Source organism: Quercus lobata, chromosome 10, assembly GCF_001633185.2.
Source record: "Quercus lobata isolate SW786 chromosome 10, ValleyOak3.0 Primary Assembly, whole genome shotgun sequence".
Lineage (NCBI taxonomy): Eukaryota > Viridiplantae > Streptophyta > Magnoliopsida > Fagales > Fagaceae > Quercus > Quercus lobata.
The window spans coordinates 24,949,777-24,963,240 of NC_044913.1; the positions used below are offsets into that span (position 1 = coordinate 24,949,777).

Sequence of the window (13,464 nt, forward strand, 5' to 3'; positions counted from 1 at the left end):
AAGTGTCAAAAAAACATAGAAGGCTATTGTGTTATGAGGATGCTCCTGAAGTACTAAATAGAGATACGGTATAAGTCCTTTTGATTTACCTTTTCCCTTTTCTCACAATGCAAATGTAATTAATTTTTTCCCATTATGTTTGATATATCATTTTAATGCTGAATATGATTTTGTTTTAAATTAAATAATCATATGTTATGTTGTCTAACGTGATTCATGTGATATTTCGTCCAATTAGGGATTAGATGAAATTCGAGGCATAACATTGTCCTTGCCACAACCAAGAAAGATGCAATTGAATCTTGAAAAGATGACAAGTCTCAAATATTTGACAATTCGTAAAGTAATTTGTGAAGACCTTAAATCTCTTCCAAATGGATTAAGGTTACTTGATTGGAATGAATTTCCTTTATCATCCTTGCCATCCACCTTTGAACCTACAAAACTCGTTGTACTTAACATGCGAAGTAGCCACATTAAATTGGATGAGCATTTCGAGGTATAATCATAGCATTTATAAATTCTTATTATTTAGAGAATAAGTTAAGGTTCTTTTTTTTTTCTTTTTCTTTTTTTTTCTTTTTTTGTTGTTGCTAAAACCAAACCTTGCATTTATTACTATATAAAATAAAATTTCTATAAATTTTTTTAATAAACAAAATCAAATTGTGCATAAATATTTTAAAATGTACACATAACCATAAATAATTTATTATGCAAATCAATGAACTATGGACAAATGTTTTTTTTATTTAAAAAAAAAAAGAGTAGTGCTACAAATTGATGTGTCACAAATTATAAAGAGACAATTCAAATATTTATTTATGAGGTGGTTGAAGCCTACCAATCACATTATTGCCACATTAATCTGTAAGCTTTATGCTTATAAAATTGTAGTACCTTTAACATTTTTATTCTAGAAGTGTGTATTATAATTCATAATTGAACCGTTATTATTTCTTAATATATACTCTTAGTTTTTTTTTTTTTTTTTTTTTTTTTTTTTTTAAATGAGCTCGTAGCCTTATTTTGTTTTCATTTTACTAATAAATTTTTATTAAAAAAAATTCTTCTTTTGCAGAGGTGTCGATTCGAAACATTGAAATATATAGATTTCACATATTGTAAAAATATTACAAAAGTACCCGACTTATCAGTGATTACTCCAAACATAAAAGAGTTGGAGCTTTTTAGATGCAAAAATTTAGTTGAGGTTCATCAGTCCGTTGGACTTCTTGAAAAGCTTGAAATATGGAATCTCAATGAATGCCGAAATCTTAGAATTTTACCAACAAAGCTCCAGTTGAAATCTCTTAAAAGCTTTTATCTCTTTGGCTCTGAAAGTCTTGACCAGGGAACGGAAAGATTAGCGTTGCTTTCATCAATAGGATATCTCACTGGCCTTCGTGAGTTAACAATAAGTTTAAAAAACGTGAAAGATGTTCCAAGTAACATCTCTGATTTACAAAATCTTAGGAGGCTCTCTATGCATGAATGTGATGAATTTCCAAAAGCCATGAATACCCCTGGTTGCTTCCCCAATTTAGAACGTCTACATATCTTTTACAGCAACATTACTACCCTCCCTGAAATTGCTATCATATTTCCCCAATTAAAGATTCTAGTGCTTCACTATTGCTGGAACCTTTCGAAAATTCCAAGACTTCCACATTGTATACACGTTGTATCTGCAAAAGGGTGTAATTCATTGAATTCACAATCAAGAAGAAGATTATTGAATCAGGTCTCTCTTTCTTTCTCTCAAAGTTATAGAATTTTTTTTGTTAATTGAAGATTATTACTAAATTTGCTAAACTGAAGTTTCTTAATTTTGCTAATGGCAAGCAGTTTGGAGAATTTATAGGGCTTCAACAAAATATTGTATGTGCAAAGGGAATGCGGCATCAGGATTCTGATTCTGAAACAAACTTTGAATCAGAATCAGAATTTGATCTCGATGAAGCTACATCTGAAACGGATTTGACATGGAAACTTTATGATTATTATTCACTTGCACTTCCAGGAAGTAAGATTCCAAAGTGGTGGTTCAACCATCAAAGTGTTGGAAGTTCCATATCATTCTCGGTCGGTCGGAAACTTCCATCATTCGCTTTCTGTGTTGCACTAAAAGTGGAACTGAAGGATGATGTGCCATATGAATATGAATTTCGTATGTTTACCTGTTCTGTCTACATGTGCATCAATGGTTTTGAAAGAGGTCTTGTACATATTAATTTTATTTTACCTCCATCATCTTTTATGTGGTTCCACTATAGAAGAGATAGGTCTTTGGAAGACATAATTCTAGGGGATTGGAATGACATTGAGATTCGATTTGAATGTTCAAATTATGATCCTAAAATAACAAAAATTACAATAGAAAGGTGTGGAGTCCATGTGTCATGCATTTGTCCTCCTTGCAACTTCGCAACAAATGAGGATACTGACTTCAACCCATGTCCACCACTAAAGAAAATGAGAACCTCTTGATTGAACTTCAAACAAATATGCCAAGGTAACATCATTACTCTGAATTCATTTTTTTTTTTTTTAATCCCAAGTGAGTTACAAGCAGAGTAACCAAATATGAATTCAAACTATATATGCAGTTGTGGTGATGAAAATTATTTAGGAGGCACGAGAGGAAGCACATCAAGTATTTGATAAAATGTTACTTTGGGCTGAATGAATGAACTCACTCTCTTACTTTACAAAAGAGTAGGTTCAATATATATATAATGGTAAATTACTGTAAATATTACACTGTTGTATTTCTATTGTTAGCTGGTTGTTGAGGATTTATCCTTTGGATTTCAGCAAACATCATCAACTTCATTGCAAGTCCAGCTTGCAAGCTCGGCTGGGAATGGAAGAGCAAAGGATATTTTTGCAGATTCTCATTCAATTTAATGGCCTATTCATTCAGGGGCCAGCTAATCTGATATGTCATATTAGCTGCTGGCAACTTGAGCATGAATGGTAACAGGTTAATGCATTTAGTTTTTGGTGCTAATACTTCACTGTTTTATGTGTAATAAATAGGTCCTTCATCTTCTCAAAGTGTAGATAGAAGTAGGATCTAGGAATTTAATAGTTGACATATAAGGTTTTTTTTTTTTTTTTTTTTTTTTTGAGAGAGTTTCAACCTATGACGTCCGCTCCTGATGATAGCTCTTTATCATCAGACCAAGACACCAATCAGTTTTTGGTGTAGGTGGGGATTAAACCCCAGATCTCTTATACAACCATCAGAGACTTTACCAGTTAAGCTAACTAGAACCCACTGACATATAAGGCATAGATTGCTTAATTTTGTTTGAATAAATTAAAAACAACTTATTTAAGCCATCAAGTCTTCTAGGCTAAGATTTGTAGGCACTAACATTAACCTTGAGTATAATGTCTAACAAGGTAATTTTGAAAAATTAAGACGTCATGGTGCATTCATATAAAAAGGAGGTCTTTAACTATCATGAACAAGGAATTTTCTTGTAGATGTCTAACAGTGTATATAAGAAAAATGCTAGTGTTATAAGGCTATTCATATCTTTCCTAAAACATTACATCAATAATCTAGGAAGTCTAGGTTGTGACAAATATAGAGGCAAATGTATTTGCGATAATAGCTACCAAACCATGGGAAATATTGATAAAGCACATGATAGTGGATAATCAAACTTGCCATTCTTTTTTCATCTTAAACAGAAAATTCTTTAGGTATGGAGACCATTTTTCTTCTTTATATATGCAAAGCCTTTCATTTTAGTATATTATTCTCTCTCCAAGGCTTTTTTTTCTTTTAAAGAGCTTTCATCTAGTGCTTCATGACTCATTAGACTGCTTTAACCAAAAAAAATTTCTGAAGACATTTCCTTAAGCTTGTTCAGTGTCTTCCCCTAATGCATTGTGCAAGGCTTATTTTCTTACATGTAACCATATCATAAATTTTTTTCTTACATGCAGTTTGGTCAAGCTTTTTTAGGTCATTAATAGGTCCTATGTGTTGTTTTAAGCCTTTTTTATGTGATAAATAATTATTTTATTGATTGTACATTTTGTACAATTTGAATAGATTTGCATCTTAGAGTTCCCTTATTTTTTCTGCGTTATCTCAAATGCTGGTTCTTGTATGTTCTACTTTCTCCTTTTTTATGTGATTCTCATATTTCCAAGCCTTTTTTTTTTTTTTATGACAAATCTAATTTAGACCTCTATGTTGTTGTTGTATTGCCCAAAAAAAATTCATTTCAAGAGCTTTTATATAGTGCTTCATGACTCATTAGAGATTAGACTAATTCAATAATAATTTTTTTTTGAAGACATTTCAATAGGCTTGTTCAGTGTTTTCCCTAATGCATTGTGTGAAAGATTATTTTTTTTATGTGTAAGTGTAACCATATAATAAATATTTTCCTTATGCACAGTTTGGTAAGCTTTTTACATAATTAATAAGTACTCTCTGTTGTTTTAAGTCTTTTTCATGTGACAAATAATTATTTTATTGATTGTTCATTTTGTGCAATTTGAATAGGTTCACATCGAAGAGTTCCCATATCTTTTAGGCATTATCTCAAATGCTAGTTCTGGTGTGTTCTACTTTTTCCTTTATCAAGTGATTTATTTCTACGCATTTTTTCAATTGCTTTATGACAAATCTTATTTGTACCCCTATGTTGTTCTAGCAGTATTGTCTCTCCAAAATCTAACTCAGGAGGTCTAGGTCTGTGCTTATGGCCTTAGTGGAATCTTCATTGGCTGGGGTTTCAGAATTAAAATCTTCTAGTGTTGAGATATCCTCATTTACCACATCAAGATATAATTCCAAATCATTGGCAGTAAAGGTATCAATAACTTGCGTAACATCATGCCAACCCAACTCTATTGTCAACTCTAACATGACATTTTTGTATGTACAAGTATAAACCTTGGATTAACTAAAATGGCATCTCTAGCTTTATTGAATCATTAACTAGCAAACAATGATGGAGGTGAAATGTTCAGATAACCAAATAATTTTTTTCCCAATAGATTTACCCATATGTAGCAACAATTTCTACAACTTAAGTATACTTGGTGGAGATATGTAATTGAGGATAGTATAAGGACTGTTGCAACTTAAAATCTCCAACTCTTCTCTACTAAATGCTCCATGCAAACTTTGACACAATCTATATGCCTTGTGATGAGTCATTGTTTAAAAGCATAACCCTGTGCATTGCAATTATATTATCATTCCTTTTGCCACAGATATATTTGTTATGCTATCTATTTGAGATTACTATATTTATTTTAAGTTGTGGACTGAACTGTCACTAATAATATTGATAACTTTCATTTATGTAATCCACTATGTAGAGTTGCATCCTTTAGGCACAGACAATATGTACTGATCATATAACAAAAATAGGGTTGCAATGGTATTGTAACCGACCCCATTTGTAAGTGTATTGGATAATTGTGTAACATGTTAGCTATTTGAATTATAGTTCCAAATGCTCAGATTTTGGATAAATAGGATTTTCTAGTGAGCTGTACTTGGCATATTGTTAGAGGATTATTGATGTCATTAAGGGTTTGATGTAGATGTTTTTATCAATGTGTCTCAACCCACATTATATCCTACTTGCTAACTTAAAGGACAAAGCATTTGAATTTTGGATTCTATACCATCAATGGTACATCAGGCTGGGACGTAGTTGGCACATATTATTACTGCACTAGACACACCTACACCTATAGAACATGCACTAATGCATGCCATATACGCTCTATAGAGTCTATAGTAGTCATATAGATAAAGAATGCAATAAGTAATTGATAGTTTTTAGACCCCTTAAAAACACAATTGGATTAACCTAGGTAATTAGCCAAGTTGTTACTTAATCCAAATTAACAAATCTAGGTTATCACAATCAAAACAATCATATCATGCAAAGCAGCGGAAAAATAAATAACACAATGATATGATCACCCAGGAAACCAAACCGATAAAAACCAGGGGAGGATTTAACCTAACTATCCTCAAGGTAAACCTGAATTCACTATGAAAGAATCGAAGTTGTTCAACAGGACTTAGACCACTAACATCCTATTGCTACCGACCAGTAGAAACTTACTGACACGACCACGTGCAAGCTCCGAAACCACGGACTCCTTCTTTCTTGGATTCTCTAGCAAGTACAAGCACACCCGCTTGTGTTTCTTTAAGTTCTTATGGCAGCAACTAAATGATTATCAAGTTCTTGAAGAAATCTCCTTCTTGATAATCCTAAGCTTATGTAAAGGAAAGCTCCTTACAAATCTCACAAGAGATTTACACAAATAGCAATATGAGCAACACTAAAACGTGGCTAGGGTTTGCCTTATATACTTAGGGCAAATTAGAAAACTCTAAACGTTTTAAAACAAAACTAGGGCTGAGTTGGAATTCTGCAGAAAACGCATCTGACCCGATTTTCGATTGATCGAGCCTAAGCTTCGATCGATCGAACCAGGCCAAGAAGCATAAATGATTTCTGCATCAGCTTGTTCCAACTTTACATAAATGAATCAACTTTGAGCAAGTCTAAACACGACTAAACATCTTGTTTTGATCATGGTTTGCCAACAATACACATTAGAGTTCTAAATACATAAAATCCTAAGTCTTTAGAACCTAACAGTAATTTATGGTTAAGTCATAATGTTCACTTCTTTCCCATGTTTGTATGAGGTTCAACACACTCGACGATACCATATGTTGATAAACTACTTTTTCCTTCTCCTTTTCATTTGTTTATTGGGTTTTACAATTCAAATCCTTATTAAGAGCAGTCAACTTTTCATATTTCAAATATAGACATGAAAGATCAAATTTCTATTTGAACTTACCTCCATAAACCTAGGCAACAAGAAAAGTTTGAGTGTTATAGGTAGGCTATTGTACTCTGTTTTGCCAAGTAGCAGTTACACGAACAATGAGGTAAAGAGTTAATACAAATGAATCCTACATTTTCTAGCTGGCTTTTGTAAAATCTAGAATGTGTCAATGTTAACGTTGACAATGTAGATGTGCATATATACTAATACAAGTTTGTGCATGTACAGGAATTCATTGATATTGGTTTGCATGAAACATGGATACACTTCCAATACAAGATAAATACATTTAAGGTGCATAACCTGCTTAATTCACTTATGTTTATGTATTATTTATTTGGGCCGAGGTGATTGTGGTATATTTATGATAATATATATTTTGTTTCTCTTATTATTTGCAACATTGTTGTGCCCTTCCAAATGGAAAGTAATCTAAATCTCCAATGCCGTGTTAAATTTCATTTGGGTTTAATTAGATCTGAATCTAATCTTAATATACCATAGGTGCTTGCAGCTTTTACATGTTTTGATCACACTTCCCCACTTTGTTCAAAAAAATTTTGATCTAAATTCCTTCTTTCTTTCTTTTTTTCTTTTAAAAAAAAAAAAAATCTATATCTATTTCTTTGATGATTGGAATTTAGTTTGAAAAACATGGAGTTCTCTATAAAATTTGTGGTTTCTCTTTTGTTGAATGCTTTTATGATATATGGGTTTTATTCCTTAGGTGGAGAACTATATTTCAAATCTAAATTAAGGGTTAATTTTTTTTTATCATGATGTGAAATTTGACTTGTTTATCTATGAAGTTGTAGTTTGAGACATGGGTTTTTATCCTATTGGGTTAGTTTATGGAACATTGGGAAAGATTTGAGAAAGACCCAAGTTAAATATGTGACTACAAAATTTTTCAATAATATGCAAAATTTATGTAGTTTAAAATGAGACAAAGATTGTAAATTTTGAAAATGAGATATAGATTGAAGACAGTTCTCTTTTCTAGCACTCATTTCTAATCCAAAATGGGTTGGGTAAAACAGGTTATCTAAATAAGTCATTTTACTATCAACCTAGGTGGTCATTTCTTAGGTTATTAGAAGCTTGGATGCATTAAGAAACTTACTTGATTTTAAGAAATAAGAAAGCATTTTTGGGGTATGAACATAGGTTATTTGATCTCTCTCTCTCTCTCATTATGAGTCAATAACATTTCTTAGATGGCTTTTTTTTTTTCTTGGCCATTTAATATTATGTTGGCCTATTGGTTTGCTTCTTTGACCTACTTGATATACCATCTCTTGGCCTTTCCACTTTAACATCTAGTCTAGGTTTAACTTTGATTAAATGATATAATAATATGGTGTTTGATATGGCCAGAGTGGCAGGATGTTTTGCAAAGAGCTCATTAACCATGGAGACCATGATTCAATAGTCAAATATGAGCAGTTGGGTTAAACGGGTTAATTTTGATCCACCTTCAACCATATTGCACCTGGTGGGTGCAATGTTGGGAACTTGAGGTAACCCTTCTTTCTACACTTTCCTTCAAGTGGAAAGTTGGAGGTCTTCTCAACAACATAGTGAGAGCTTCTTTAATGCATGATCATGTTGTGTAGTTTAGCTTGGTTACTAGAAGAAGAATAAAATTTGAAGTTGACTTGGAATAAATGCCCACATCGCGATCATCATGTAGTTCTTCTGTGATCAGCTTATTGTTAGCAGTCCTCTAATCAAGGGCAGGATTAGGTACAATGTAGCGGTTTGTTCTCAAGATCATGTAATACTTTAGTTATAATTTTTAAATAATAATTTCCCCAAAAAATATAGGATTTATCTTTGCTTATTTTTAATGATTAAATGTGATTATTGAAGAAAAAAGAATGATGGGGACAATAGATATAGTTGGGTTTAGGAGTTTCCATATTATGTAGAATTGGGACGTAGTTGTATTTATATTAGATGATCAGCTTCTTATTTTGAAATTATTTATGGTTTAAATCTACTTGGCAGGAGCAGCCTGGCTTTGGCAAACAACTTTTGCTATGTCAAGATTGGTAGGTTCCTATCCTGGTTGAAGGGTGTGGCAATTAAAAATCTACTTGGCATGGCACTTGTTTTATTTGTAAATCAAGAGATTGGTACAAGGTTCTTGCTGGTTGTTAGAATTGGCTAACTACTACTGCTATTATTCTTTCCATTAAGGAGGCCTTTTTCAAATCTGGTGCAAAGAGGGTGCTGGTGATTTTGGTCTTGACAAGTAGCACAACTGTATCAAAATTAATACTCAGTAAGGAATGTAATGGTTGGAATCAAAAAAACGTTCATTAGAAGCAACAGGAAAAGTTTTTGCATCAAACAGGAGGATAGGAAGTTGTCTCTTGAGCAGCAGTGACACAAAGATGAAAGCTTGATTGCTTGTTTTTTCCCCCTGGTTTTGGATGTATTGATGTATAGATACTAACTTAGATTTTCCCATGACATAGTTTTTGTTTGATGTACCCAAAAAAAAGCACTATTTTACTTATTTGATATGCTGACTATAGATTTGCTTCTTTAGCGCTTGGTTGGCTCTAAAGATATTTGTAGTCTTTGGTGTATTGTTCGTTTCTTTTCATAATACCTACTCCAGAAAAATCCAAGTTTTATCTTCTTATATCTGTGCTGCAGTTCTTATAATTTGTGGTGATTGAAGTCAAATGAATTTGAAGTAATGACTCAACCATGTGTACATAGAACTTTTCGATTGGCAAGAATTCTCAAGTGTTTTGTAACTATAAGAGAGAGACTATGCAATGAGCTGACTTGGGAGTTGGGATTTTACAAGTAAACCAAAGAGCAAAACAAGGAAAGTGATTGCACCAGGCCACATGATCCAAGGGCTAAGCTTAATTTTGCCTTAGTGGCAATATGTTGCGCAATAAGGAGCCCACAACCAATCAAAATAGGCCCAAAAAAAGCCTCACAAAAATGGGCTCTGTTCTCCTATTTCCTTCCCAAAAAGAAGAGGAAATAAAATACAATTGGTGAACTAAAGAAGTAATACTATCCCAAGCCCAGCCTTTTGTAACTTATTGAAGATTCAATGGAGCGTTATAATTATATACCTTATGACGCTCTCTAACTCATGAATATGTTCTCTTCAGCATTGTGATATTCTTCTCTATTAGACTACTTGTCTATTTCCTTCTCTCTTTTCTCGTCTTTGTACAAGACCTTAATTGGCAGCGAGTTCAAATTCTAGATTGTTGGATGTAAGGGTATCAATAACTTGTCAACTCTAACATTGCATATTTTGTATAAATAGGTACAAACCTTGTATTATTGTAATAACTTCTAGGGCATCTTAAGCCTTATTGAGTCATTAACAGGTAAACAATGATGAGGTGAACTGTTCAATAACAAAATAAATGTACCCACATATGCAACAATTTCAATAGATTAAGTATACAGGGCAGAGATATGTAATTGAGGTTAGTATTAGGACCATTGAGACTAAAAATCCCTAATTTATGTTAACATTGAATCAACCACTGCACATTCATACCTCATCTCCACTAAATGCTTTCTGCACTATGAATTTGACTGGTAGTATTTCAATAGATTAGATTTACTGTTGGCATCTCTTCTGTATTGAAACTGTTAGAACATGATTTTTTACTGTCATGAACCATTTAGGCAATATCAGAATTCATAAGCATCCATATTTTCTGTTTTTAATCCCTAGGTCACATCCTTCTTGTATCTGCCTCTACCCATAGTTTTGTATCCCCATAAAGATAAATTAAAAAAATAAATATGAATACTATCTGAAGCTTTCTACTCGTCCATAATGATTCATATTTGATCTTTCCCTTATTCATCTAGTTTTTTGACAATTTCAATCTACTATTTCGAAATGACCTACAAAGTGGATGACTGATGGAAATTGTGAAACACCAATAATTACGAGAGAAAAACATACTAAAGTGTTACATCTAACTTTAATAAGCAAAATGTAAATAGTTTTGATTTTTATCCAACAAGCTTTCATTTTACATTTTTTTTTACCATTAGTGAAATTAAGGTTTTGTAATTCGTCCGTAAAAAAAGAACAAAGGATATGCTGTGGCTTTCTCACAATTTATTACATTCCCTATGTAGCTTGTTGAATTATTGGCTGGCCAGTATGTACAATGCTAAAGGTTGCCCTAGGGGCTGTTTCTTATTTTGCTATATTATGGGTTATATGGAAAGAGAATGATCATTTTATTGTCCCTGAATCCATTACTGCTTACTTGTAAATTTTTATTGTAAATGTCTAATTTTGTATACAAATTTGTTACCAAGTTTTAGCAACTTAAATGTCATTAATTTTAGGAAGACAATGACACATGGAAAAGATGAACCCACGGTTCCTTTGAATTTTTGACAAGCTGATGTTAGAAAGAAAAAATAAAAATTTGACAAATTGATTGTAATGCAACTCCAAAGAGGATTTGGACACAAACCATGCCACATTGTGTTAGTCATGGTCTTCATTTTTCATTTTTTTTTCTAAACTTGATATACATACTGTTGGCTCAATTCATTATAGTTTAACTCAGAAACTAATTTGTAATTTGATATTAGAGTGAAAATCTTTATAACTATAAGTTCTTAGATTTTGAGACGTTGATAGATTTAAATATATAATCCCATGTCAAGATAAATTTCAGACTGAACGGCAATAGTAGCCAAGGTGTCAAAGAAAATGATGAAAGCATTGTTACTTTTCCTAGGACTCAAATGAGAGGTGGTTAACATTAAGAAATAGAAATGTTCACCAATTCGTCCATGACCAAAACACAGTATTCTTTACAACCTTGACATCTAAATGTTCAAATAGTGTGTAAAACACCTATGAACGTTTAGACCCCCAAATTACAAATGACCAGTTCAAGCTTATTATCAAACAATGTATGTGTGGAATATGAAAATAAGCTAAAAAAGAATTGATAAAACAATCTAAACCGAAAATAATCACAACCACAGCAGTAATTAAATGGCAAAGATTAAGGAAGAGAGATGCAAACACAAAGACAACACAGTGATGTATTATCGAAAAGGAAACCAAAGTCATTGGCGTAAAACCTCTCCGCCGCCTTCCAAACGGTCAATAATCCACTAATGAATAAAGTTGGGATACATGAACAACAGAAGACCCTCCAAACCTAATCTACCCAGTGTACCTAAGCCCTCCAAGCTTCTTGCTTCAACGAGGTTACTCCGAACCTTTGTCTTCTCTAGCTTACTAGATTCCACAATAAGCTCATTGCATCAACCAATATCAATTAGCCCCTTCCTAACTGCTTCCCAAGTACCAAATAACTTTTTCACAAATATAGGTATGGTGAGATAAGGATTTGGCTAATGTATCTCTCAAGGATGTATTAATGGAGAAGGTAAGAGTAGAGGAATTTGGAGAATCAAAGTATAAAGATTGTGGATGAGTCAATCTTGTTTTTCTCTAGGGTTTCTCTCTCAAAATTCTCTCTAGAAGCTGTTTACAATATGTGGGTATAAGGGTATTTATACTAGTGTGTGTTTGGAATGCAAAAGGTCAGATTTGTAATAAACAGAGCTGTCTGGCGACTGGAATGAGTCGCGAGTTTGAGTCAAGAGTTAACTGTCTGGCCAGACTAGAAGTTTTGTCCTGTAGTGCTCCAGCTGGCATGACTCTTCAGCTCCCCTGCATGCTTCACACGTGTGCCTCTTCTGGCGACTCGCCAGTTGCGAGCCAGTCGTGAGATCCAATTGCGAGGCCCTGATGAGTGCACACTCTTGAGCTTTTCTTCACACTCTCCTACACACTACCCTTACATGATTCCCATCTAAATACAAGGTTTCTAAATGTTGAATTACAAGCAAATTTGGCATGAAATTAAGCCAACAAAATGGTTGATTAAATTCAACCTTACAACATCACTATCGTCCTCCAACATATCTTTACCCTCTTGCCTTATCACCATTGCCACCACTACCTGTTAACAGTATCTTGATGTAGAACAAAAATGCGCGCATTAGCACTTGATTTTATCAGATTTATTCTAATGCATCTCAAAATATATTGGATCTATGCAGTACCGTTGTTTCTAAATCTTTATTTTCCCCCTTTCCCTAAGACTATATATGCTTAAGAAGATTAGATAACTAGAATACCTGTGGCTTTCAAATGTCAACATGACAAATCAAAATTTGTCAAGGAATGTGCCCATTGTTCACAAGTAAAACATTTTTAGGCTTGAAATCCCTGTGAAATACCCTTGTAAGGAAATCAATTCTAGATTTAGTAAAAGCATGAAGAAGTAAGTCTGTATTATTGCACTTTTTACATTACAGATGCTTGTGCAACCAAACATTGAAATTGAATCTAAAATATGTTGGAAAATTTTAAGCAGCAGAAATTGCAGTATTTAGAATATTTTGGCTATTTGAGGTATGATTATGCAGGTACAAGGACCACTCTTCCAAAGGTGTGATAGAAAAGTTCACAGAACGATCAGTGACAACAAGTTGACACAGGCTCATTTGGAGAAGCAAAATACTATGGCATAATGGGATTTGTAAACTATTAGATAAAGTACTATA

The 13,464-nt window shown here is 33.0% G+C and overlaps 1 protein-coding gene across 1 annotated transcript; it reads left to right on the top strand.

Annotated features, from left to right (window-relative positions):
* The first annotated feature begins 460 nt into the window (after positions 1 to 460).
* LOC115964551 (disease resistance protein RML1B-like) lies at positions 461 to 2,490 on the top strand. Its single transcript, XM_031083839.1, has 3 exons — positions 461 to 499; positions 1,082 to 1,744; positions 1,849 to 2,490. The coding sequence occupies exons 1-3, from the start codon at positions 461 to 463 to the stop codon at positions 2,488 to 2,490; spliced, it is 1,344 nt and encodes a 447-aa protein (XP_030939699.1).
* The last annotated feature ends 10,974 nt before the right edge of the window (positions 2,491 to 13,464 follow it).